Here is a 27,273-nt window from a genome sequence, read left to right as displayed (position 1 = left end):
TCCGAAAATTTGGATTATTGGTAGAAACTAGAGATCGAACATAATAATTAATAATTCGTTGGTAGGTTTATAAAAACTAGCCAAGACAGACTTTAGGCTACAATACATTATCTTATGTTATAAGAAGATATGATTATTATACCGTTAGGTACATATAAATAAATTTCAGGACTGACCATTGAACCTGGCACCCATTTAGATCTCACTTCTTCTGTCGTTGAAGTCAACCAAAGCATTTATCATAATATTGAACTTGGCTCTCATTTCACATTTATGTTTTTGATTGGACAGTTTTTTTCGTATTCAAAAGGAGTTCCACGATGTGTGGGTAAAATAAAATTCGTATAATTTATTTATTTTCGGATTTCTCTTTTCAACTCCCTACAATTGACAGTGTGTTGCAGAAAATCATTCTTTTACTTTCACAGTCAGCCGGTTGTTGGTAAGAAATCGTTTTGAATATTTTTTAAAATAAAATAAAGTACTAATTCATGTGAGAAGTGAAATATTCTACTGCAGATATGGAAAGAATACGAAGACAGAAAACGGTAAAAATCGTTGTTTTGGGTGATATCGGGAGAAGCCCACGTATGCAGTATCATGCATTATCTCTTGCTAGTCACGGTTTCAAAGTAAATTTCATTGGCTACGAGGAGACTTTCCCTCCCGATAATATCACACGCAACTCCAACATCGAGATTAACAAGTTGAAACCTTTCGAATTTGATAAAGGTCCGAAGGTATTTCAATATGCTTTGAAGGTAATATGGCAAACAATAACTTTGATGTCGATGTTGTACAAAACCGGCAAATGTGAATATCTGCTCTGCCAGAATCCGCCGGCGATTCCCACTCTCCCTGTTTGCCGACTTTTTTGCTTTTTAACGAGAACCAAGTTTATAATCGATTGGCATAACTATGCTTATACAATCATGGGTCTCACTCTTTCTCCAAAAAATCCGATACTCCTACTTGCTAAGTACATAGAGAAGGTATTTGGAAGAACATCAGACCACAACTTCTGCGTAACATATGCTATGAAGGAGGATTTGTCAAAAAATTGGAACATCACGTAAGTATTTAATTGTATTAAAAACTGCCACATGGTTTAACAAATTGTAATATATAGGGTACTTGGTAATTTTTCTTCTACCCTCATATGAAATTGTTTGAAAGAAATCTGATGTGATTCTAATAAGAATGTTAAAATTTAAGCTTTGTATGTTTGGATGAAGGTTAAACTTATTGAGACATCTTTATAACATTCTTTATATTGACATTACCTACCTATAATTACAAAATTTTTATTTCAGTGCCAAAGTCCTATATGACAGGGCACCAAGAGAATTCCGACCAATTTCGTTGGATGAGAAACACAAATGGTTCGTGAAGATAAGCCAGCAATATTTTGTCTTCGGCTGCAAAGGTCGGGATCAACTGAACCTACCTACGTCTGAGATTACTCGGACTACCTTCACCCACAAATTGCAAGGCCTTATACATGAGCGGGCAGATAGACCTGGCCTGATCTTCAGCAGCACCAGTTGGTCACGTGATGAGGACTTTGGCATACTTATGGACGCTTTACAAGGTAAAAACAACAAGTTTATTTTTAATATTGTAATTAATTTTAATGACTGCTGCAGTTTTAGATAACATGATATAAAATATTTGTAATCTTTTTTTTAAAATACCCACTTTAAACTTTTTTAAAACAAAATTTTCATTTCAGTTTATGAAACAACATACAATCTTGCAAATAACCTCCCGAAGCTAGTATGCATCATAACAGGCAGAGGCCCGATGAAGCAGCATTACATTGATGAGATAGGAGACAGGAAGTGGCAACATGTGAGAGTGGTGACTCCTTGGCTGGAGTCTGCAGACTACCCGACAATGGTGGCTTGTGCCGACCTAGGCATTTGTCTACATACCAGCTCTTCAGGACTTGATCTTCCCATGAAGGTTGTGGACATGTTCGGAGCTGGATTGCCTGTCTTTGCCTACGAGTATAAAACGTAAGTATTATAATATCTGTAAATAATCAAGGCTTATATCAACTTGAAAAAGAGGTAGATTATGTGCATGAGTTATGAAAGTTACTTGTAAAAAAAAATATGTAGGTAATTAATGAAAATTTATCAGCTAACTTGACACACAAGACCAAATCTTTTTTTAAATATATTGTTATAACAGCTTTTTTTTAATTAGTAAAACCATGAGGGTATTTATGAGGTTATAAAAAATTTCAATAAAACGTTTTACAGTCTGGGAGAGCTTGTGCAGAATGATGTGAATGGCTTCACATTCAAGAACAGCGACGAACTAGCCAAGATGCTGGTGACATGGTTTGAAGACTTCCCATATAACGACGCCCAGAACCAAATAGTTGTGCGTATCAGAGAAGAGCTGGTCAATTTCCGCAGGTTGAGATGGGAAGAGAACTGGGATCGCAGGATCAAACCATTCTTTGAATCCTAAATAGAACATAAGAAAAAGACTGTTAATATTAAGTGAATTCCACAAGGTCTGTGTTATAATAAGAATAATCGGCAATTTCTAACATTTATATGTATATTGGTGTAAGAATATGATAATCCAATGGCATTTATTTGTGTTAACAAATATAAAGCCAAAATAATGTGAAGATAAGTAATAATTGTGTATGTATGTTGAATGTATGTTTTTTATGAAATAAGTTGTATGTGGGGCCAACAATCTAATTAATTGTGATACGAATTTTAATAACATGATAATAATAATTAAATGATAATGCATGAAGTAAACTTTATAGTTTTTATTTATAGGCAAAATATTCTCCATACTTATAAAGTATAATAATCACAGCTTAAACTAAGAGTCTTTCTATTTCTTGATGAATGCTTTGGATCTGGGGCTTCAGTTGAGAGCCCTCGTTGATGGTGATAGAGCACGCGATGATGGGCCGGGATACTCCACATGCCCTGCCCAGCGCCTGCTTTGACCTCACAAACACGTACGGCACATTCTTGTCCTCACATAAAATAGGAATGTGTAATACTATCTCCAGGGGCTCGGCATCAGCGGCCATAACAACGAACTCTGAAAGACCGCGATTCAAGGTCTTCGTGGCTTCGTTCGCGCCTTTACGAAGTTGCTTGTAGTTGGTCGCCTGCTGCACCAAGTTGAGGATCTTGGCCGTGAGGGCCGCGTCCGCTAGCGGATACGCCTTCGGGTTCACTGCTGCTTCGGTTTCACCCTGTAACAAAGTAAATTCGAACTGTATACTCCGAAACCGCACGACAAACATAACCTAAAACCACACGTGACTATGTATGTAGTGTTATCTGAAAACTTTAATACTTACAAGCTAAATGTTCTACTTGACGCTATATCTAATTTAGCAATTGAAAAGAAAGTAAAACAACTTACCATGTTTTTTACTTGAACACGCTTCGAATCGAATCACTCAGTTTAACACCTCTCGGCGATTTCTCGCTTCACTGAGGAAAATTGGATCGACAGAAAATTTAGAAATTGCAACTGTAATGCGAGATTACAAGTAAATCTCGTTTAATAGTTTTAATTGTAATAATTATAAATATTATAATCAAAATCGTAGATACAAACAACACGCACCGCTGCTACCACGCGTTAACGTTATTTGATTTGACAGTAAGTTTTTTTCTGGCATTTCATGCAGTGTTTTAACTCATACAGCCACCTCTGGTGTTCTTAATGTTTCAGTGCCAGAGCGTTTTTCAAATAGTTGGAGCAAGTATTGTTACAAACTTCCATAATTTGGATGACTACTACTGACACTTTAAACACTTTTGTACACAATAAACTACGTAAAGTAAGGGTTGAACCACATTTGGCAGCTAGCACACTAGTCTAGTCCCGTCGAACGAACCTGTCGCGTGCGGCATATTCTCTTTCACTCTAGAAAATGACGGTTCAGAGTATCGAAAAAGGATAGAAGCATAGGAAAGTGCGATGACGAGCCAAGATGTGGTTCAAACCGTTAGGTAGGGTATTCAAATTAAAAAAAGGGGATTAAAAAACTTGTTATTGTTTGGAACATTTTATTCTGAAACATAACTCTAATGTCCTAACCATTGTTCTATTATTGTATAACATCGAGGCTAATAGCCTGAGATTTGTTTATGTGTAAATGTTTTTAAGAAGATCCAAACTAACTTCATCTCAATTTTATTCTTTCATTATAAAATCTGTTCCTAACTGTCCTTTGCAGATATCACTCTCACCTTACCAATAAAGTTCACTTGATAATCCTGGTTTCAATCTTAACTAATTGGGTTTCTTGAATGCATTATGGGGATGGTGATGGGGATTGTTATGGTGGTTATTGTGTGAATTATTATGTTGGTTATGTTGATTTTGGCTGGAGAGGAATGCCAAGTGTCCCTTCGGGCATTTGTTAGCGTAGTGCCCTTTAGTGCCGCATTTGAAGCAAGTGACCTCTTCAAGTGGCTTGTGCATCATACGAGGGATTCTTGGTCCTTGGTTGTTCTGGTTAGGGTCATCATTGTCAACAGCCTTCACATACCCGAGGGCGCGGTATCTCGCCTCCTCTTGTTTCTGGGCTGCTTCTCTTTGCTGGAATGACAACAGGTTTTAGAGACATATTTATTTCTTATATTTTGTTTCTTATCAAAATAAAACCAATCGATCACACAACAGAAGTGTTCCTTTTTAAAAAATAAATGTGTACACATAAATAATGTAAAGCAGCAGTTAACAATCTAGCTCTCTTTTTACTCTGTTTTATAAAAACACCAACCTCTTGAGGAATCTTATTGCAAGTAGTAGCTTTATGTCCGACTTCTGAACAGTAGTGGCACACAGGGAGCCGCTTAGCATCCTTAGTTTGCTCTGGTGGAGCGGGCAACTCAAATCGGGGATGCATGTACTTGCAGCTGGGACCGTCAGGACAGAAACCAGTAAGATAGTTCATGCAGAACACTCTGCGAACATGTCTGTGTCTACAGTGTGGTCCATGTCTGCAGAAACCACGGTCGTACCTGAAAATGGTACAGAACTACATCATTTGTACTCAAAAACTTTTAAGAAACTTTACACAACATATTTACAATTCACAATAAAGATAATTAAGACATGTTTATTGTTGTAATAAGAACAATATTATACAGATGCAGAATATGTTAATACTCATCTGAGTATAACAAGTAAAAAAGTATAAAATCTTACCAAGGACAGTCTTTAATTTTGCTTTCAGGGTCTATGTGAAGAAATGGACATTCTTTATTGTGGCATGCATTGAATCTCGCGTAGAAGTAGCACTCAGGCATTTTGGACATGTCATATTCGTGCAAGAATTCACACTGGTCTCCCTTCTTGCAGAGGCCACGTAGCCAATGTTTACAGACCACTGTGCGGTCCCCGCGGACGTGCCTGTATGGGCACTGCGGCCCATTACTACATCCACCCGGTTGGCTGAAAAATTCGCATACCGCTGCCGTTGATTCTGTAAAGAGGTGAGTGTTCACGATGATTATGTCGATTCAAGATTTCTGGTATTTTATTTTGGAAATTCGTTACATAAACGATTGTTAAGCGGAATGATAATTCAAAAATTATGATTTTCATGGTAAATAATCAAGAAGCTTTTACTTACTATCCATTCCGGGGAACGGCAGCGGTAATGCACCAAATTGCTCCTCCAGTGCATAATCGATGTCAAACTTTATATGATCTACATTAGCAACAATAACCTCCATAATGATATAATATAAATTAGCTTTTATTCATGTTAATAATTGAGAAATAAAAGAAAATACGAGATCGCAGCGAAATCGCCAATTTCGTGTTTGACGTATGTTTGCGTTTAATTGCTATTAATCGTCTACAGTTATGAATGGTTTTAGTTGCAGATGTTTCAATTCGTAGCACATTTTTATTCGCTTATTGTACTGTATATTGCAAATAAGTGTTGAAAATGTTTTTTATTATTTTCCTGCGACATCATGGTATAAATTGCAGACTATCAAGAAAGAAAATACCACGTGTAAATACAATGTAAATAACATCGTAAGTCAGTGACAAAACGAAACGCACACAAAACTTTTTTCGTGAGCATCAGATAAAGTTTTTATACTATACTGCCTCCTCACGGGTTATACTTTTAGTTCACATTTTCTTAGCGCGTCAACGAAACGCCAGTTTGACAGCCAGTGTGGGTGGAATAGATTCTCACTGTTTTCGGGGACGATATATTATTATTTGGACAATTTCGGACTTGAAAATCTTGATTGATATACAATTTTACCATGTCTATATCAGATATGAAGCACAATTTAAGGATGCTCGAATTTCCACAAAGCGCTAAGGAAGCGTTGATAAGAATAGGTATTGTTTCTCGTATGGATTATCATGTGCATAATTTGTATTTTTTCCAATATTTCATATTTAATTTATTACAGAACAGCTGCTGGTAGGCCGGACAGCCCCTTCGAGCAAGCAGTTAGATATTGCGATGGATATTATATCAGAATTCGTGTTCTGTGAAGCGGATCGGCGCGGCAGTCGGCGAGGCGCAGGGCTCAACTCTCTCCAGGAGTTGCAGCTCATAGACATCATCTGCGACTACCTCTCTTCATGTACCAACGATACTACGAAGAACACAGTGTTCTTGTCGCTATTTGGCGGCATGGAAAGTCCGAAAAGACTGAAAATATTGAGTATTCTAGCCAGTATGGCTGTATCGGCCTCAAGCACGCCAGTGAGTAACAAGTTTTTATTCCCTTATTGGCTTTAGCAGTAAAGTCGAATAATAAATGAAGTAAATAATAATAATATGTTAAATAAATATAATAATAAATTGAAATAAACAACTTAGTTTTCATAATAAATGGGGACAAATGTTAAAAAGAATGTTTAATTTGACTTGAAATTAGTACCTTTACTATTAGCAGTCTCTATTTGCAGGTACTGTTAGCAGTAGGAGTATGGCTTCAACAGATGGGCTGTTCATCATCCCAGTCTTTACAATTAGTGGAGAACATAATCAGGGACCACTTCTTCCTCAACACATCCAATCAGAATACTCTGAAGTCCATTGCCAATTCTGCACCACAATTTGTGTCCAACTTCATCACAGCAGTGACGGAGCTGTACATGCATGATGTGCAGGAGAACACTAAAGTGCCACCGAAAAATCTCTTGGAGGTTATCACTTCTTGGGTATGTGGATGATATATTTTTTAAGTAAAATTGTTAAATTCCATTTAAAGTATAATAAGGTTGACATGTTTATGTAAAGGCTTTTAAACATGCTTATCTAAAAGCTATAAATTAAGTAAGCTAAATAAGCTGTCTGATGTAAATTATGATGAAAGGAAGTAGTTACATACATACATAAACACACACCTATTTCCCACTGGGGTAAGCAGAGACTAGGGAATTCCATTTGCTTAGATCCTCACACTCTTTTCTCCATCTGCTTGTTCTACATGAGAGTGGTTAAGTCTCATAAATTACATCCTGAAGCTCTGTAGCTTCAAGTTTATAGATAAATAAGACAGGTAGGTAAGTTTATAGATAGACAGGTTCTTAGCTTTGTAGCCTGTAGGTAAGAATTTAGGAGAAATATTTTCTTGTTTCATAATTTTTAGAGAGAGAGATTAAGATTTTTCCATTGTTGGGTTTTAGTTTTTAAACAATTTTTTTTAGTATTTATGCAAGTCAGTGTGGGTAAAAATAAAAATATCTGCACGTTGGTATTCATGAAAATGGTCAGACTTTAAAGAGTGGTATGATACTAATCAAGTTTCCCAAGCACATTTTGTCTAAACTGGGCATGTTCTGTATGGAATTTGATTTTTTTTGTTTTATTTATTTAACACTTTAATTGGTACACCCTAAGTCACAATGGAGGGTAATCAACACCAATAGTTATGGAAACCCTCCGAAACTGTATTGGTAAACGAGTCAATAAGTGAATGATTTAGTTATATTATTTCTTAACCACGTTGTATCCACAAGAATCGACAACTCTGCTGGAAAAAAAGAGACTCCCTTGCTAAATTGACCCATTTCCTTTCAGGTGTACTCCAACCCAGCTCTGTGCATGTCGGCGCAGCTAAACCCGGCGGCGTTGCCCATAGGAGCCATTCCGATGGCAGCAGTCACGCCTCTCGCCGGACTCATACGCTGGTGTGCGCTTGCGCCACTCTGTATTGATGAGGGTAAGGACATATCTAGACTTAGACACACAGTTTGTAAAAATTACAAAAGTATATAAATTCAACTGGCATGCATAGTAACTTTTCTTCTTCTAATCCTTGTATCCCTGTTGGGATGTAGGGTTCGAATAACAGATTTCCATTCCTAGCCATCTTTTGCAGCCTCTGTAACTTGTCCCCATGACTCAATTATAATGTACAGTCATGAGCAATATCATGTACCCACTTTAGAACCCTGTCGCACTATCATATTTGACATTTAATGAGACTTACGGTTTAATTTGTCTAAAAAGTTAATGTGACATGGTTTCAAAGTGTATACATATTAATACTCGTGACCGTATGTACAGAACCCGGTTTGTTTTTTTAGGAATTGCCCCAGTATGATTTCTCTCTTATCTTATCTAGCCTAAAGTAATCCCATTGCTATAGTATATAATTTAAGAAATTAAATTTATATTCTCATTAAATTAGTATTCAAGTCTAACAGGTCTATACTTTATAATGTAATAAACAATATTTGTCATCAACAGACACAGAAATGGTAGAAGTAATAATACCAATGAAGAAAATCAAGATCGAAGGCATCAAGGATCCAGTGAAGGCTGGGTCAAACAAGACTTTGTCTGAGTCAGAGTTGTATGTGAAGCTGCAATTGGGGGTCCTCCACGCGTTGAGGGCGGGTCGGCGCGCCGGGGGGCCTCCCACCGCTGTTAACGCTCAGCAGCTGGCTCTGCTCGTGCCCATCGTGCAGGCACACGCCAACCAGATGTTGCAGAGAGGCGGCAATCCTACTACTGACGTTAAGTTACAGGTAAGTCTTGATTAGAGACTAAATTCCAATTACCGTATCCGCGGTTTCCTCTATCCAGGTTGTAGCTGAAAACCAGCGAATTGCTTGAAAGGGAAAATACTTGCGATGAGCTATGACCGTTTTGCGCTGCTGCAGCACACATACATACCTGCCATGTGCTAAACATTTTGTATTGTTGCTGATTTGTATTGTATACATGTGTGACTGTAGACCAAATAAATGATTTATCTATCTATTACTAAAAAAGATTTGGATTATTTTGTGTATAGGCATAATCTCACACACAACAATGACTGTAATGAAATGAAAAATTCAATATTATTATTTAATGTTAGTCTAACAGAAAGTGAGGTGTCGGTATTTAGTTCATCTTGTGATGGATGCACCTCTGACTACCCCAATTGGGATATAGTCGTGAGCTTATGTTAAGTTTTTGATATTAATATCAGCATACATCACTTCACTGCAACAAAGACCTCTCTCCCTTTCCTCAACTCCACTCAATTTCTATTCTATCCAAATTGTCAAGTGCAAATCCAACTAGTCACGCCATGTTTTCGCACTCGGCCACAACGCATTTTGGAACCCAGTCTGTAGTCGCTTCGCGAAGCCTGCCAAGGTCCAGGAGCCATCTGAGCTCCTGGTAGGAACTAGGTTGGCTAGTAGAGCCAAGAATTGTTACATATATAATGGACTTACATGTGTCAGTGCGGAAAATACACCTCACTACCATATTCAGACTGTGTTCTTTGTCACTGTTATTTTTTTCTTAGTTTGAACTACAATCAGTCCACTAGACTATAAGCAGTTTCGTTGTGTGGAATAAGTGATGTGTCAGGAGCTACAACCCGTATCACAACCTCCCACATTATACAACATGGCTTCTCTTCAGTTGTTTCACCACATTTTCGATGTCTAAAAGCTCTGATGCGACGGGATTCAGATGATCGCCTAAGCGCTCTAGATGTTTCTTCTAGGTAATTCAGCAACCAATTATTTATGGATATTTTTTGTTTTTCGCAGGACTGCCTAGACAAAATAGGTCAATCCGTGCAAGTGGCTCTAGCAAATGGCTGTGTGTATGGGAACATCAGCAACCTATTAGCAGCTCTCGACACGCTGCCAGAGAATCGTCTGCTCCGGATCATCATCAAGACTCACCAGCAGACCATTTGACAACTGCTGTGATGTTAAGTGTGGTTACATAGTCATGCCCCGCTGATCGCGTCCATCTGATTACGAACCACACTGGTTCGTAACCGCGCAACTTTGTAACAGGACCGCGCCGATAATAAACTTGTTCAACAGTGACTATCTTACAGTAAGTGTGGGATTTGTTATCATCAGTTGAGGAGACTGTTGTATATGTAAAATAATAATTTTCCATCATTATACTGACCAATAAGTGACAAGAGTTAAATATTCCAAGTCCAATTTTACCAGTATTGTCCCACTGCTGGGCCAAGGTTAATCCTTCATCCTACCACCATTTACAGATAATCACGCTATCTTTTTCAGGTTGTACCTTACTTTTATATCCATTCTGAGGTATCATTTTAAATGGACTTCTTTAGCTATTCTTAAATAGAATTAAACTTCAACCAAATGATCTCTGTACCAGGGTTTATACTGGTATGGATATAAGTATATATTTTTTCTGTATTGAAGAACCTTTTGGATAAAATACTAATTCTTTCTACAGAAAAAAAATATTTGTAGAAATGGGAAATATGAGTAGAGAAATTTGTCCAATATAGAATTTCTGTATACATATTTTTACTATTAATATACTTACAGAAATGCCTGTCCCTACTCTGAACAGAATACTGCATTACCATTATAATAATTTTGTAAATAATAGGTTAGAGTATGTTATTGTAATAAAAATTCTGTGATAAATTAAATGTTAACTTTTATTTTAAAATGGTTTAAATCTACGGTTTTGCTTTATCTGGTGGATCTTCTTTTTGTCTTCTTCAAACTTCTGTCTGAGTGCTACAATGTGTTTCATCTTTGACTCTCTAATTTGGAAAGTGTAGAAATTTTTCAATTCCTTCCGTTTGTTAGCTTTTTCATCCTTTGCTAAGATTTTATTTTCTACTTTTTCTGTCCGAGCAATGCTTTGAACCTTGCCATGCTTGGTTACTGTGATCCATCCTTCATCATCTTCCTGTTCCAGCTGTTTTTCTTTCTTCTCTGCTTTCTTCATTTCCGCATCATACTGCTTCATAAATGTTTCCACTTTTTCTTTCAATAATTTTGGCTGATATACTGAACTGTTGTAGTCCTCTATCCATTTCTTTATGCCAACTTTTACTTTGTGATCTTCAGAGTTCATTGGCTGTAATTCTGTTAGTTTCAGAGCTTTATCTAGTTCAGATACCTTTGTGAACACTAAATAGGCAACCTTGAATGTTGTTATAGGACTTTCTGGAAGGAATTTTTTGACCGGTTTGACTTCAGCAGTGGTAGGTTTGGGGTAAAACATTACAGACTGTACCTTGCCAGCTTCACTGAAGGCGTTCGATAATCCTTTTTCATCAACATATGACGGTAAATTGATTACTAGAAGAGTTCGCCCTGAAGGTTTGTCTGCTGTATGCTCTCTCACTGAATGCTCCTTGAAATATATCGTATGTGGTGATACGGAATCTTCTGTGAGTTGCAACTCCAGAGCTGTAAAGATCATACACGTTCATGATATCTAGAAGCAATAAAAAATGAAATCAAATTATTAATAATTTCAAATCGTATTTACCTTTGAAGTCAGGAACACGTTTAGTAGGCTTCATAGTTGAAGTCTCGGGTAATTTCATTCCTATTTATGCTGTAGTGTATATGTGATCCCACTTTTATTTACTTAATATTCTACAAACATTGAAAAAACCATGTTATTATAACAAAATGTAAGGTTATGTTTGCAGCTGGTTGAGTTGAGATGTACTCTTTTTTTTTTTTGTTTTGGTTTTCCCCGAAGGGTAAGGCAAAGGGAACTATGCCCATACAGCCATGTCTGACGTATTTTTTTTTCTTGATGATTAATGAAATGATGAAAAGTGATGATGATGAAACCTAAGCCCCCACCCTCGGAGTAGACTCCTACTCCGAACCCCAAACGAATTAACTCAAAAGTCCGCATAAACTTTTGAGTTATGAAGCGGCTTCCTGGCACGAAGCGAAAATAGGCAGATACACTTTGTTTATTGAATACTCCAATATAATAACACTCGCGAATGTCTTCCGACTAACTTAATGCGATCATTAACCACAAAACACCACTTCGTATTAATTATTTAGATTATTCAATGAAGAAAGCAACTGTCCCGTTCCCGTTTCCCACCAAAAAGCCCTGAGATGTACTCGCTTGACGAGTGTTGACGTACTTGACGTGCGACTGACTTTCTTGGTTTCGTTCGAAAAAATATACAATTCAATTCTCAATTATTTACATACCTATATAAATATCGTTTCTTGTGCACAAAAACCTAAAAAGACCTCGGAAAAATACGATAATAAGAGACTTTCCAGGCTGCGTTCCCCAAACAAGAAATAGATGACGCTGTACAGATTTGCCTTCGTTTAACCTTAACCTTCGTTTGCCGTTTGTTGGTTCTTAGTTTTTAACACGTTGCCAGTCCAGTGCCCCCAACGTGGGGGCACCACAAAGTATGATGGCAAGTCCGTGCCCCCACGTGTGGGTCACGGGGTTCATATAACTTCGAACTACGTTTTCGGGCTTGGACTTAGGAGTACGTTTATGTAATTTACTGGACTTATCAGCAAAGGATGAAGTCATAGGATGAAAAAAAAACAATCCACATTTTGTTTTTCGTGCGGGAAATATGAATTATTTTCTATAGAGTAAAACAAAAACGTTATTTTATTAAAAAAATATATTTATTTATATCAAAATTCCGCGACTTTATAATTTGTCTTCAATATCTTCATTTTCATACAACAGTTTCAATATCTGATATGATGCTTTCAGCGTCACTATCTTCCAGAATCCTCTGGATATCCCTATCCGGTAAAATAGACATTTTATGCGCAAAAGTGAACGTACTATATCGGAATCAAAACAACAACTGTTTCGAGTCTCAGATAAATGTAGGAATTATAATAATTGTTGAACTACTCGCAAAGTAAAATAAAAAATTTACTCCCAAGTCCGTGGGGTCACATTATTTCCTCCTCATAAGTCCGTGCCCCCACATGTGGGTCACGGGAAAAACTGCTGAAAACTGAAAGGAAAAATGATTTTTCGGAAATGAAACTTCTTATACGTTGTAGTTACATATAATAACATACGAATTCGACATTATCTAAGTTGGACTTACCGGGTCGAAAAAAAACTTTGTATGGGGACTGTGAACGTGTTAAACGATTTGCATAAAGTATTGCGCAAACAATGAAAAAAATATGAAATATATTTGTGCAATGGAGTTTAATAATGTTTTTAAATAATTATAAAAAATAAATGTGAAACGTTTAGAAATTTTCTTTATTCTCTATGTTACTTTTTATCAGAACTTGATCAGAACGATCAGACAGAACATACAGTTTGACAGTTGACTATTATTTCGTCTATGGTATTTACCAGTTGACTGTCAGTTCCGTTGGCCAACGTCTGTTTTTCTCGTATTTTGTCGTAATTTTGTGGCCATGTGTGGTTATATCTACGTGCCGAACCAAAGTTCTAGTGATGCTATCCACCACTGCAAATAATAAAGTGAAGAATTCAAAAGGGTCGGAGGCAACAGATGGTCCTGATCGTGAAGACATCGCGCAGGAAAACACAACGGATGATAAGGTCAGAGGTTATGTTGGTTCATACGATGCGTCCTCGTCATTCGGAGGGCCGAGGGATGGCCGATTCCGGGGTCGCGGTAGGGTCACCGAGTTCCGGCAGTCGCGGGGTGGCGGTCGCGGCTCGCGCGGCCGCGGCGCTTTCCCGCCTCGCAGCGATCGCGATACCGCCGACAATCCCTACAAATATCACGAACCGCTAGCTCCCGCCAACAACGACTCCTGGCCCCAAGCAAGCACCAATAAATTTTACGAGAGATCTGAGCTTGTCATGAATCTACCAGAAGATCCACGCATATCTAAACTCCTGCGCCGCCTGTGTGCCGAAGTTGATGTAGAAAAATCGCTTGTCATTTGCAGCAAGCTTCAAGATGCTGTCATGCTCCCAGACAATGCTCGGTATATTCGAAGATCTTACGACATATTGGTGGAATCTCTATTGGATGTTTTGTATGATGCTCCCGGCCCTGAGACAAAGGAAAGCGCAGCTGTGGTCCTTGGCAGGATCGGATATGTCATGGGCCCTGACTTTCGCAAACACCTGGACTGGGTTGCCTCAACATATGCTGTTCACAACACGTCTATAAAGCATTTGATTACTCTCTCCTTTGTTGAGACATTCCAACTTGACTACCAAACACCAAACTTGAGTGACTTTGCAGAGTCGACTTTAGACAGACTTCAAGTTATCATTGAAGGGACAGATTCTGCTGATGTATTTATGGCTGCTATAAATGCCATGATTGTGTTATCTAACTCATACCCAGATCAATTTTCCAACCACTTTGTAGATACAGTTGATATACTTGTAGGTTGGCATGTAGACAATGCACAACCAAAGAAGATTAAAGACTTTGCTCTGCAATCACTGTTCAAACTAAGCCGCCACTGGCAAGCCAATGTGGGCTTCTCTATCAACTTGCTGAACCAGTTTCTTGAAGACATGGTGGCTTACTCCAATGACATAGACTCAAATAGAACTGATGACAATGAAACCAGCTCATTTGAAGACTGTATGCAGAAGATAACTTCATTCCTTAATGTGTTCAATACTGTGGTAAAAAGCTTGGGAACACTGTTGAGTCCTTCAGCTTCACAAAATGTGTCTTGGTCTTTCCTGACCGAAGCTATGACAAAAGTTCTACAGGTATTATCCAAAACTTTGAATACCGATGCCGACTCTGACTTAATTTTAGCTGGCAATGAATGTATCATGCTGCTACTAAAACACCTGCAAGGCAAGTCTACTTCAAGCTCACATACACTCTTTGGGCTGATTTCAATGGAAATGGAAAACTATCTAGATATTGATGAAAATGTTTGTTTGAGTGTTATACGTTTAATATCCACAACTATAAAAGAAATTGCATCTAATTTACCAATAGAGTTCATCACTCAGACTATCGGCCCTGCCTCTGAACTACGGCCTCTGCGGTACTCAGAAAGCATTCAAATTCAGCAAGGTGTCATGTCAGTGTACAGTAACTTTTTAAACTTGAAGAACATTCCACTTTTGCAAGAAACCTACAAATATGTTTTGACTGACATACAAAATTCATATTCAGCTCTTATACCTGAAATCCAAATTATACAGCCAGAATACCTAGAAGAAGTGACTCAAGAGAATGCTGAAAAGAATGTGATTTTTTATCTACAGTGTCTGTCAGAACTTGCAAATGCAAGTAATTCAATCATTGGAATGTGGGCCCTACAGCCAAGTATTTTGGAATTATTGGCTATTAAAATGCGTCCACACGACGAGAATATGATGAGAGAAAAGCCTGCCCTTCAGTACTCTATATTGTACTTGCTCTACTCTCACTGCAAGAAAAATAATCACTTTATAGCTTCAAGTGATTTGGTGACAAACACTCAACAAAGAACCAGTGACATATTTGGTTTGTCAAACCTTAGTTTGGGAGATGTATCAGGCTCCAGCCCCACATCTGGTCACCTGGCTGTCATATTGAACACTCTGAGTATAATACTGGATGAGGAAGTGTCAAAAGAAACATTATTACTTGTTCTACATTGGATATCAGACATATTCTGCCAGTTGGACAAATATTTACCGATTGTGAGCATGTCGAAAGGGTTCATTGTTTTAATAACAAACATGCTCTCTCTGGCACACAGTTTTGAAGATGACGTAGTTTTTCTTGTTATGAAAAATTGTCAACACCTGCTCAAAAACAAGAGTTTGACCTGGAGTGTAATACTGCTGAAGACAATTGCTAATATTTGCATACTACATATTGACCATCATAATCGGTCTCTCTCCGATATTTGTAAGGAGCTCTTGTTTGAGTTGCCCTGGGACATAGTGCAGTTGGAATTAGACAAACAAGTACTTAAAGTATTTGCGTCGCGGAAAGTGAGTCTCAGTGTACTCAACAATGATTCAAAAGCTAATTCATTTAAGGAATATTTAATGAAGGGATCATTCTCAAGTTTGTCAAACCACCACTTTAAACTAATTATGGATTGCCTCCTACAGCTTACATTTGATGACAAGGTATTCTTGATTGACGCATTTCTGACATCTTGGCCCTTACAGGCACAGGATGCTGATGAAAACAACTTGTTATTTTTTCGCCAATGTGCCACAAACTATTCCTCGGTCTGTATCGGTTGGGCGCTTTCAGAATTAGCTCATGCCTGCGTCTCTATGAAACTGCGAACTGTCTTAGGAAAACCTCAAGAGACTTTCATGAAAATAGAAGGGGCATTAAAAGGAATTGCTAGGGAAACATCGTCAGCAGAAACAAAATATGTTACTACGGAAAATTTGAAGTTAATAGACGTTGTTGTAACTGAGCAAACCAGGGCACGCTGGGTGACAGAGTTCATGATGTTTCTTGAAAAATACATTTACAATGCGGCTGATGGAACAGCCACCGTGTTGCCAGCTGTGTCTAAACCAGTAAGGACATTTTTCCATACGAATTGGCCTACATGTCGAGAGTGGCTGACGAGAGTGCGTCCTGCAGCGTTAGCCGTAAGTTTGTATTCCGGACATTTCGGTGCTGCAATATATCATGCTTCGCTGATATTACAAACAGCTGCAAAGTCGAATACTAATATTGATATCGAAGCAATTACCATGAGTGTGGCGCGTGCACTAATAAAAATTCAAGAACCAGAAGTTTTACACGGTCTGTACGTGTGGATAAAACACACTTTCGATAAGAAATTTCTGTGGTTGAAAGGCGCCGCCGAGCAAGCTAATTCGCGGCACGAACTCGCATTGGAGTTCTATAAGAAACTCAATAAAACGCAAGAAGATAGGAAAGAGGCGGGTGATAAACCACAAGTTGATGTACGGAGTATCAAATTCGTCGATGAACAAATAATGGAGAACTATAAACAAATACAAAACTGGGAGGAGATGCAGGAATGGAAAGAAAGTGATCATCAAAACAGTAAACAAAATTCACAGTGGCATTCATTTACTGCTTTGAAAACTTTCGAAGAAAACTCCGATATCCCCGCAGAACTATGTAATTGGGATATCTTGGATATTGGGTCAAATGAGATACCTAAGAACGTATGCTCTTACCAAGGAATGATTAATAAAATTGAGTCGACATTAGTATGCACAGCTGTTAACATGTATTACACTGATTACTCGGAAAAATATGCCAATTTGATAAAAGATTGCGAGACGTTACTGAACTCGTGTACAGAAGAACTAACTAGAACGAATGCTGTACATTTCTTGAAAGAAGTTGCAGTTTTGCAGTTGGCTAATTACGGCCTGAAAAACGTGATCAAAAATGGAAAATTGATTGTCAATCCTTTCAAGCCTTCCGCTGTGAAAGATAACAAATATGGAAGCGATCTGAAAAATCTCAGTCGTGTACTGTGGTGGCACCAATACTTTACAAAATTGAATATAACCGAAGAAAATCTATTCTATGGAGAATGCATTCGCTTGGACGTGATTAAAAGCGCGAGAAAGAACGCCAATTTGATGATGGCCAAAAGAGAGCTTCTAAGACATTTTAAACAGAACTCGGCATTCCAAATGTGTTTGGGAAATATGAACAATTTAGATGACTTGAGCGAAGTTCTCCTGATGACTCCTAATACCTACGAGCTAGATATTTGGACTTTAAATAATGCCACTGCTATGACAGAACTATGTAAACTGACTTATGTAAAAGAGGATACCAAGAACCGTGCTATCAACTTATGTGCAAATATTAGTTTGAGTTTCTCCCAGAGATTGGCGATGGGTGAGCAGAGTTACGAACTGCGCGAAAAAGGCACTCGTATGTTATTGACTTTATCAAAATGGGTGCAGAACGAGAATGAAAATGTTTTAGATATAGATTCGCCATTAACGAAGTTGGTGTCTGCTCTACCTGAGATTGGTTTGGTTGACAATAACATATCAGAAAACGTCATTCCGCTGTCAGACTCTGCTGTGGGAAAATTATTACAGTTTGGCGTGAATCAATGCCCTGGATTGGCGAAAGCGTGGGCGAATTTCGCAGCGTGGTGCTTCAGATGGGGCAGGAAGATGGTTGAATTCAGTTCTAAAACTCGGGAACAACTCACAGAAAATGACAAGCTTCAGATAGAAAGTGTAATGATTGGATGTTCGCCGCAAGACTTTGAAGCAGTTTGTGAAATACTATCGAAAACGAAAGCAACTTGCGATGATGAGGACATTGATTGGAATGAGATCAATACATCTGAAATGATAGAGAGCCAACTACGAACAGTACCGTCTTTGAGTAATGCATTTCCTGAACATCTTGCGCTGCTGGTGGATATTTGGCGTCAAGCTCAGAAAAGAGTATTTTCTTACTTCGAGCTATCGGCTGATGCTTACTTCAAATTCTTGCAGCTGATTTGTGCTTCTGATTATATCAATCACAGTGGAGAGAATGCTGTAGTGAATGCTACGCTACGTCTTTTGAGACTCATAGTAAAACACGCTATGGAATTGCAAACTGTCCTTGAATCGGGTTTGGCGAACACGCCTACTCAGCCTTGGAAAGTCATCATCCCACAGCTGTTCTCGAGGCTTAATCATCCAGAGACCTATGTAAGAAAATGTGTTTCTGATTTACTTTGCCGGCTTGCAGAGGATACACCTCACTTGATTACATTTCCAGCCGTGGTGGGGGCTGTAGAAACTGAACAGCACGATCTGTCAGAACTCAGTGTCGTCAAGTCTTACTTGTCCAATGACCCCGTAAGTGGAGAAGATAACCTAGATCTAGAGGATACAGGAAGCGAGAAAATCATCAACAATGAGTTAAACTCATGCTTCATGGACATGGTAGAAACGTTAGCTAAACAAGCTCCGAAAACGATCCTGCAGGTGAAGTTGTTGGTAAAGGAGTTACAGAGAATAAATTTGCTATGGGACGAGTTATGTCTCGGCACATTACTACAACACCATTCTGATTTCAACAAACGCTTGTCACAATTGGAAATAGAGATCGCTAAAGTGAAGAATAACGAAAACTTATCGGCTGAAGACAAAGAAAATTTGATTAAAGAAAAACATCGCATACTATTTGAACCAGTTGTGTTTGTATTGGAACAGTTGCATCAAGTTACTTCAGCTAAACCAGAAACACCGCATGAGGTTTCGTTTCAAAGTAAATTTGAGAGTCTTATTGTCGACGTCATTGACAAATTGAAGAATCCTGAGAATCCAGAAAAACCGCAAGAGTCGTGGGCGCCTCTAAAACAGTTACAAATCAAACTGCAACAGAAAGTAAACAAGAGGACATCTTACATATTGAAGATGTCTGACATAAGCCCCGTGCTGGCAGAGATGAAAAACACCGTAATAACTATGCCGGGAGTACATACACATCAGAGAGCCGTTAGAGTGACAATAAAGTCTGTTGAAAATAATGTTGCTATATTACCAACCAAGACGCGGCCTAAGAAACTGGTATTTTACGGGTCAGACGGAAAAGCCTATACTTACTTATTCAAGGGCTTGGAAGATCTCCACCTCGACGAGAGAATAATGCAACTGCTATCGATCACAAATACAATGATGGCGCGTGATTCTGAGAATAACGACAATCAAACTTATCGAGCTCGACATTACTCAGTCATTCCATTAGGACCTCGATCCGGCCTTATCAGCTGGGTGGACAACGTGACACCATTGTTCGCGTTGTACAAGCGCTGGCAGAATCGTGAAGCGGCTATACTATCGGCTAAGACCAACAAGACTGTGAACGTGTTGCGCCCTTCGGAGCTTTTCTTCAACAAGCTGAATCCTTTGTTGAAAGAAGCGGGGGTGTCGACGGAGAATCGCAAGGAATGGCCGGTGTCGATATTGAAGCAAGTGATGCAAGAGCTAGCGGCAGAGACTCCTCACGACCTGTTGTGGAGGGAGTTGTGGTGCGGGAGTGTGACGCCCGAGCAGTGGTGGCAGATGACGCGTCGGTACAGTTACTCGGTAGCGGTGATGAGCACTATCGGCTATATAATCGGACTGGGTGATAGGCACTTGGACAATGTGTTAGTGGACTTGACGTCTGGTGAGGTGGTGCATATAGACTACAACGTGTGCTTTGAGAAGGGGCGAACGCTGCGGGTGCCGGAGAAGGTGCCCTTCCGGATGACGCCCAACCTGGTGACGGCGCTCGGCGTGACTGGAGTTGAGGTGAGTCATATTTTTATCATAATTTTCCGACTTCTTTTCTGGTTCTTATATGAAAAAAAAAACAAACAAATATACCGTAGTGTGGGGCTTTATAATACGTGTACTTAGTTTTTAGTATGCTGGCTGATAATATTTTATTCGTTTCTAGCTTATTTACTCTCATTTCTATCTGCTCTGCTCACCCTGGAATAACGGGTGTGACTATATTGCGATGACTCATAGATTGTGTAATGAACCAAACTATGTGACGTATATATTATACCTTTACTCTTGCTTGAAATGTTTATTGGTGTTTTGAATATCTACTACAAAAAATCATGCCCGTAATTATTGTGAAGGCAGAGCCGCAAAGTCGGATAATTTCTAGCTGCAGACGAATAGAACGATAATGATATTTTAAATTCTATATAATTTCCGCTTTATTCCTGTCGTGGGGGTCGTTGAGAATTGTTGATATTGATTAGTACTTATTTCATAGCAAATGCGGTGGTTTTATCTGTAAATAATGAATCAGTAACAACGTAATCATATATTATTCAGAAATAATCGATTTGATGAAATTAGTAGATATTTTTTATTTATTGAACTATTACTAAATTAATCTTCTCTCGCACGTTCGTTACATTTTTTCACACTTTATAAAATGCAAACATTTTCTTTCACAAGTGTTTCGTTGCTATTGAGGTGATTGTATTATTTATTTTTCTTTTTCTACGTTCATAACTGTATTATCATCGGAAAATGTTGTGAAACTTTTGTTTGTTTTTGTCTGTGGTCAACGCCATCTCTGTGTTTTTTTTTGCAACGGCTGAGTGAGTAGTTTCGTTGTAAGAACCTTATCTTTAGTGGGTGTTGGCGATAGGTTCGCATGAGTTGTAATTCGTTCTACTAGCTGGTCATAGATGGCGCCACAAGTTTCTAAAGACAAAATTTTGTGGTATTTTTAACTTAGTTGTTTGAATGATAATAGAGTGCTATTTCTCTCTTTTTAAAGTCCTGCAGCCTGGATTTCCAGATAATAGTTAAAGTTCCATGTAATAACATAGCAGGCGAGAAGTAAGTGTTTATCCTTTACACATCTGCTTACCCTTTCGGGGATACAAGCGTGATGGAATGTTATATTAATAGTTATACAATGCGGTTTGGATTTTAAAAGGACTTGAATAGTAAATAAAAACTAAAATTAAGTGAATATAATTTAATTCAATATTACATCGAACATTTTAGTTACAATTATTTCATTAAACATCTCAAATTTATTCGGCAGAAACCTCTCTTTATGTTAAAAATTTCATTATGGCAGGAAACTCATTAGAATCTCTCAATAAAAATTCAACAATAAAGCTTTTAAAAACTTGAGCGTAGACGGTACCTAGATGCGAAGGGGGTACCTACACTAACAACTTTAAATCCTAGAAGCGTTTCACGTTTCCCTCAAAACGTTTGTGAACGTCCACTTTTTTCACTTATTTCACTTGAATTACACTAGACTGACTCCGGGGGGCGATTGGCGGGCCGGTGCACGGGGGTTGGGCCGTCGGGCGCGTACGACGGGTTGGCGTCACCCCGTTCACCGTCCACATACCCTGCATTCTCTATAATTCGGCATCTGGACGTGTCTGTTTCCCTCTCCACGTACAACAGCCTTGCTGGTCTACCGCCGAGGCTGGTTAGACCTGGAGCGCTGGAGCGTGTGATGGATCCTTCGCGAAGAGCCACGGATCCCCTCTTCCTCTCAGGCGCGGGCGAGCCTCTGTATTCTGAAGTATCAGGTCTTTTGCATCGTAGTAGCTTGGCGAAGGCGGCTCGGAATCCTGCGTTCTTCCACGCGTAGATGAGCGGGTTGATGCCGGAGTTGGACATGGCGAGTGATGACGTCAGACGGTACGCTATGGGGTTGTGTAATGTCATCACGGGTAGAGTTTGCGCACACGCCACAACCACGAACGGCATCCAGCATATCGAGAACGATCCCAGCACTAGTAGTACCACCTGTAATCAAACAACTTTGATCATTTCCTTTTTTTTTCTATCGTATTATCCATATCTAAGGCATGCCATCTTCAGTCGCAATCTTCATTTGGTTGTTATGCTATTGTTGTTTTAATTCTTTGACTTTTTCATTAATATTATCTACCTAAGTTACTATAAGAATTCAAAACGTGTCTAGTACTAGTATATAATATTAGGTATAGTAGACGACAGGTCGACATGGCAATTCTCTAGTGACGTGACGTTTTCAATATCGATATATTTTTATTATGTATGTAACAAAATGTGAATAAAATAATACCACGTTTTCATATAAGTTAATATTTATTCATCTGAATCATCTAACGTTAATTTTATTTCTAAAATATTATTCTTAGTTTTCAATAATTTCTTATTAATATTTGTAATTTTGATTGACCATAAATATTTAGATTAGATTTCTTTTAAATCCATTGTTTTTCTTTTGTGTTAATGTTAATTTCTAATTCAATAAATTATGTGAGCGAGATTATAATCGATAAACGCGGTCGATACGGACTCGTGCGACACTAAGACTAAGACGCCGCGGGGACTGTGCGGGTGTGCGGGGCGACCCCGCCTCCGCGGCTCACTTCATGCCCCGATTGCCATGTCGACCTGTCGTCAATAAAAACTTAGTGCCGTAGTTTTATTTTTCGGAATTTTAAGTTATGGCGATAATTTTATTAAAATGGCAGTTTACCGCGGCGGTTTTGCGGCACTCATTGTCATTTATATTAAAATTTTAATAATATTGATGATAATTGACGACTTCGCGGAACTGACCTAGAGTAGAATAAGAAATAATACTACTTATAGAACGGCAGCTCTCCGCTCCCCACCAGCGACTGAGCTAGGTTTACCTCACCCCCTCGGTCTTACTTTAGTCTTCAATGGGCGCAGACGTCACACACACAGATGCGCGCGTACGATGACGTCAATGTGTTTAGTATGAAGTGTCCGGGGTGTGACTGGGTGATCGAGGTGTGGCGGAGGCCTCAAAGTAGCGTGGTGGTACCTGTATGCTCTTCCAGTCGTTGCCCCCGGCGGGGCAGCAGGTGTTGGCACGCAGGCGCCGCGCGTGGCACGTCGCTTCCCGCCAGATGCGCCAGTACAGCACGAACATCACCATCCAGATGAGCGAGAACATCGGCGCTAAGATGCTCGTCGTATACGTCTTTGGCACCACCTGGAACCGATGACAGGACTTGATTAGTTTCATACTTCATTCTTAAGGTGTCATAACGTTAAGGTAACGTTACGTTAATACACTCTCACATGTCTACTGGAAGATTTTTTTTTTGATTTTTTTTTTTGTTGTGTCTATTTTATCTCTTCTTGCTGTCCTATTTTCTAATAAATTAAAGAAAATTAGTTGATTATTCGGCCGTAGCTAAGCTAAAACTAAATACCTCTAAAAAGTACTTTTATTGATTTATTTTGAAAATACCTACTTAGCAGAAATATGATTTCTTTTTTATGAAATGTTGCAAACAGTTTCTTTTACGTCCATGTTAATTTTAAACTTAACTTTTTGGTCTAGCAAAAAAAAAAAACTAAATCGTTTGATCAATTACATCATTAGGTCATCTGAAGAAACACAAATATCTCGAAATAACGACGGCCTTGAACGCATAGATTTACGTATATTTTGTCGGTAAACACGAACTTTGTACTTTGAACCTCAACACATAGTTTGTCATGCCATCTGTAACCTATGACGCCTAACAAAGTTTAAGTTGGTTCAAAGTTTAAGTTGGACTTGCATGAGTAATTTGATATTCAAGTCGCTACATCTATTTGTAATGAATTTAAACATACCAATAAAAGTAAGCGTTTAAAACAATTCAGCATCGAAGAACACTAAATTAGTAGCAGTAAACGACTCTATTAAACTCACCCCTGTACTTGATAATTGATTAAGTGACATTTCTTGCTTAATATTATATACATACACACTGGCCCCGATTCCTGCAGACACCTCCTAATTTTATTTTAAGTTATACCCGTCATTTTCTTATCCGCCGAAAAGGAAAGGGACGGATTATTGACAGCTCATAATTTTAAGAAGTATGAGTTAATGAATGAATAACCCGTGCGAATAAAATAGGCCCTGGTATGCAATCCGTTTGACGTGCTGTCTACTTAATTCTGTCGGATTATTGGCCGATGTAAAATTTTTAGACGGTTGTTTTAGATTTCTGCTTAAAATTGACGTGTCAATCGACACCGACGACCCGTCCCTTTCTTTTTCAACGGATGAGAAAATGACAGGTATAACTTAAAATAAAATTAGATGGCGTCTGCAGGAATTAGCACCACTGTTAGATAGAAAAGAATCGATCGACCTAATATCGACTGATACGTCACTATGTTAATTATTGCTAAAGTACGTCACACACAACACTAGCTTACGTACGAGTACTTTGAGAGATCTAATTATTATCGCGCGCCGCGCATGAGACTTGTAAAATGTTATCTTATTAAATTGTAATTAATAATTGTAATGAGCTGGTCGTTCTATTTAATAATACATACATAAACTCACGCCTATTTCCGACCGGGGTAAGCAGAGACTGGAATTCCACACTATTTAATATTATAAATGCGAAAGTAACTCTGTTGCCTTTTACGCGTAAACAGCTGAACGGATTTAATTGAAAATTAGTATGGAGATAGTTCAAGACTTAGGGAAGAATATTGAATAGTTTTTAAACCGGGATGAAGGGGTTCGTCGTGAAAGTTGTAGGCGAAAAGTTAGTTACGTATACTTACCATTTCGTGTCTAATACCTACCTAAATTGTACACCTAAGGGTTAATTTTTCAATAAAAAAATTACTTGTCAATGTTATAGCAAAATTTTGTGCGAAAATATTTAAATTTGGAAGACTATTCTATATGACTATTGAGACATCGGCCCTAAGTGGCAGAACTTTTGTCAAAGAACGCCTTTTCTCGTACGATTATAACGATAGTTGGATGTAAGTTCAATGAAGGTATCTATAATCTCACTTCTAGTTAACTCTAGCCATAGAGGTAGCCAATCAGCTCGAGACACCAAACACTTTAGGACCCCGATACCGACCCCGCCGGCGTGGTCGACGTTTTCCCTCATTCAGCGCGTATCGCTATCGACCCGCTAGGGTCGATTAATTCTTTCAAATATTTTTCCTCTCAGTCGACGCCCTGAGCCGAGGTTCGCGCCCAACTGGGCACCCTCACTGTTGTCTTAAACGTTGTACCGGGTGAGAGCCTTCAGCGCTCCCCATTTGTCCGGCCAAGTAGTTAATGCCATCTGCGGCAAATCTACAATAAGTCACGTCCAAAAAAGAAAAAAAACTTCTAGTTATTAACTACATAACGTATGCACTAACACGTATACTCTGATAAAAACAGTGGGATTATTGGCATCATAATATACTTTTGTTAGCGCCTCTACCGGAATCCACATGGATTTTGTTATCGAAATCTGTTTTTGCTAGCGCAGATATATATTTTCTGAGCGATAAAGGACGTTTATTAAATTTGTAAAGTACTAATGCCAAACGTAACAGTATCACACATAACATAGCATCATCATCACCAGCCCATTAACGTCCCCACTGCTGGGGCACGGGCCTTCCCTATGGATGGATAGGGAGATCGGGCCTTAAACCATCACCCGGGCGCAGTGCGGATTGGCGGTTATTAACGACTGCTAATGCAGCCGGGACCAACGGCTTAACGTGCCTTCCGAAGCACGGAGGAGCTCGAGATGAAAACATTTTTTTTTTTTTGGTCACCCATCCTATGACCGGCCTTTGCGAAAGTTCCTTAACTTCAACAATCGCAGACCGAGCGCGTTTACCGCTGCGCCACCGAGCTCCTCCATAATTAAATCTTTTTAAATATATGACTTTTATGTGGCCACTATAAACATAACATAGCATAGAATAGAAATTATTTAGGTATACAAGGACGCCACACACAAAAACAAGACAATCACATAATTTAAAATTCACACCTGTATTCTAGAAAAAGCTAGTTACAATGCTAGTAAACAACAATGTACATACATATACACATACATATATACATAAACTCACGCCTATTTCCCACCGGGTTAAGCAGAGACTATAGAATTCCATTTGCTTCGATCCTGACACTTCTCTTGCTTCCTCTTACATTCATCAATCGCTTCATACACGCACGCCGGTTCAGAGTAGATCGTATTAAATCTTTTCTAAGGACATCTCCAATTTGGTCAATGTAAGTCCTTCTACGAGTAGGTCTGCCAGCCATCAACTTACATATAAAATAAAGTAAAAGCTATATATTATTAAAAAAACTAGAGTAATATAGGTAATAGGAGATATCATCAGGGGCAAATTAAACCACTTTTCTCAGATATCTGCGGATAATGTTAATACGGTCTTCGTCATCTCCCTAGTTTATCCCGTTTTCTTATCTTCCGTTCGCTTATCTAACATGGGAGGTTAAGGAGGTTAAAAGTCAAATTGCAATCTTAGATGAATTTCTGTGATGTGGCCTTTTTAAACCCCTGAAGGTATTGACAAGAGCTTTCTGCTACTAAAATTTCGATTAATGAAACATGGCTACAGGATGATATCCTAAACACAGAGCTCTGTGATGGTCGCTATGAGATATTTCGTTGTGATCGTAATAATGTAGTTACAAATAAGTCATGCGGCGGTGGAGTTATGATCTGCACGAAGCGAGAACTTGAAGCCGAGTTATGTAAACAATGGAAGGGCTCCGCGGCTACTGAGACGCTTTGTGTGTCTGTCCCATC

At 38.7% G+C, this 27,273-nt stretch overlaps 7 protein-coding genes across 8 annotated transcripts in view; 3 read left to right on the top strand and 4 right to left on the bottom strand.

Moving 5' to 3' along the window:
- Positions 1-407: 407 nt before the first annotated feature.
- On the top strand, positions 408-2,786 carry LOC126372497 (chitobiosyldiphosphodolichol beta-mannosyltransferase). Its single transcript, XM_050018295.1, has 4 exons — positions 408-1,072; positions 1,314-1,591; positions 1,733-2,018; positions 2,268-2,786. Exons 1-4 carry the CDS (start codon positions 522-524, stop codon positions 2,479-2,481), a joined length of 1,329 nt encoding a protein of 442 aa, XP_049874252.1. The 5' UTR covers positions 408-521; the 3' UTR covers positions 2,482-2,786.
- Positions 2,783-3,654, bottom strand: LOC126372576 (NHP2-like protein 1). The gene is made up of 2 exons (XM_050018404.1): positions 3,412-3,654; positions 2,783-3,238 (listed from the first exon to the last, which is right to left on the bottom strand). Exons 1-2 carry the CDS (start codon positions 3,412-3,414, stop codon positions 2,849-2,851), a joined length of 393 nt encoding a protein of 130 aa, XP_049874361.1. The 5' UTR covers positions 3,415-3,654; the 3' UTR covers positions 2,783-2,848.
- A 390-nt stretch (positions 3,655-4,044) lies between these two features.
- Positions 4,045-5,859, bottom strand: LOC126372533 (cleavage and polyadenylation specificity factor subunit 4). Its single transcript, XM_050018351.1, has 4 exons — positions 5,639-5,859; positions 5,212-5,488; positions 4,784-5,024; positions 4,045-4,599 (listed from the first exon to the last, which is right to left on the bottom strand). Exons 1-4 carry the CDS (start codon positions 5,739-5,741, stop codon positions 4,291-4,293), a joined length of 930 nt encoding a protein of 309 aa, XP_049874308.1. The 5' UTR covers positions 5,742-5,859; the 3' UTR covers positions 4,045-4,290.
- Positions 5,860-6,188: 329 nt separating this feature from the next.
- LOC126372510 (integrator complex subunit 15) lies at positions 6,189-10,922 on the top strand. The gene is made up of 6 exons (XM_050018311.1): positions 6,189-6,369; positions 6,444-6,742; positions 6,949-7,203; positions 8,066-8,207; positions 8,738-9,018; positions 10,042-10,922. The coding sequence occupies exons 1-6, from the start codon at positions 6,291-6,293 to the stop codon at positions 10,192-10,194; spliced, it is 1,209 nt and encodes a 402-aa protein (XP_049874268.1). The 5' UTR covers positions 6,189-6,290; the 3' UTR covers positions 10,195-10,922.
- Positions 10,914-12,356, bottom strand: LOC126372545 (ribosomal RNA-processing protein 7 homolog A). The gene is made up of 2 exons (XM_050018365.1): positions 11,777-12,356; positions 10,914-11,694 (listed from the first exon to the last, which is right to left on the bottom strand). Exons 1-2 carry the CDS (start codon positions 11,832-11,834, stop codon positions 10,937-10,939), a joined length of 816 nt encoding a protein of 271 aa, XP_049874322.1. The 5' UTR covers positions 11,835-12,356; the 3' UTR covers positions 10,914-10,936.
- Positions 12,357-13,455: 1,099 nt separating this feature from the next.
- LOC126372643 (serine/threonine-protein kinase SMG1) overlaps positions 13,456-27,273 on the top strand; it is a 208,649-nt gene continuing 194,831 nt past the window's right edge. The window contains exons 1-2 of the mRNA XM_050018492.1: positions 13,456-13,460; positions 13,570-20,470. Coding sequence (XP_049874449.1) covers positions 13,456-13,460; positions 13,570-20,470 — 6,906 coding nt within the window. The remainder of the gene's footprint in view (positions 13,461-13,569; positions 20,471-27,273) is intronic.
- LOC126372509 (histamine H2 receptor) overlaps positions 21,664-27,273 on the bottom strand; it is a 28,748-nt gene continuing 23,138 nt past the window's right edge. For both annotated transcript variants that reach the window (XM_050018309.1, XM_050018310.1), the window contains exons 4-5: positions 23,499-23,669; positions 21,664-22,462 (exon numbers count right to left, since the gene is read on the bottom strand). In XM_050018309.1, the coding sequence (XP_049874266.1) occupies positions 21,956-22,462; positions 23,499-23,669 (678 nt within the window). In that variant the 3' untranslated portion in view covers positions 21,664-21,955. The remainder of the gene's footprint in view (positions 22,463-23,498; positions 23,670-27,273) is intronic.

Source organism: Pectinophora gossypiella, chromosome 14 (genome assembly GCF_024362695.1).
Source record: "Pectinophora gossypiella chromosome 14, ilPecGoss1.1, whole genome shotgun sequence".
Taxonomy (NCBI): Eukaryota; Metazoa; Arthropoda; class Insecta; order Lepidoptera; family Gelechiidae; genus Pectinophora; species Pectinophora gossypiella.
This window is presented reverse-complemented; position numbering and strand designations above follow the sequence as displayed.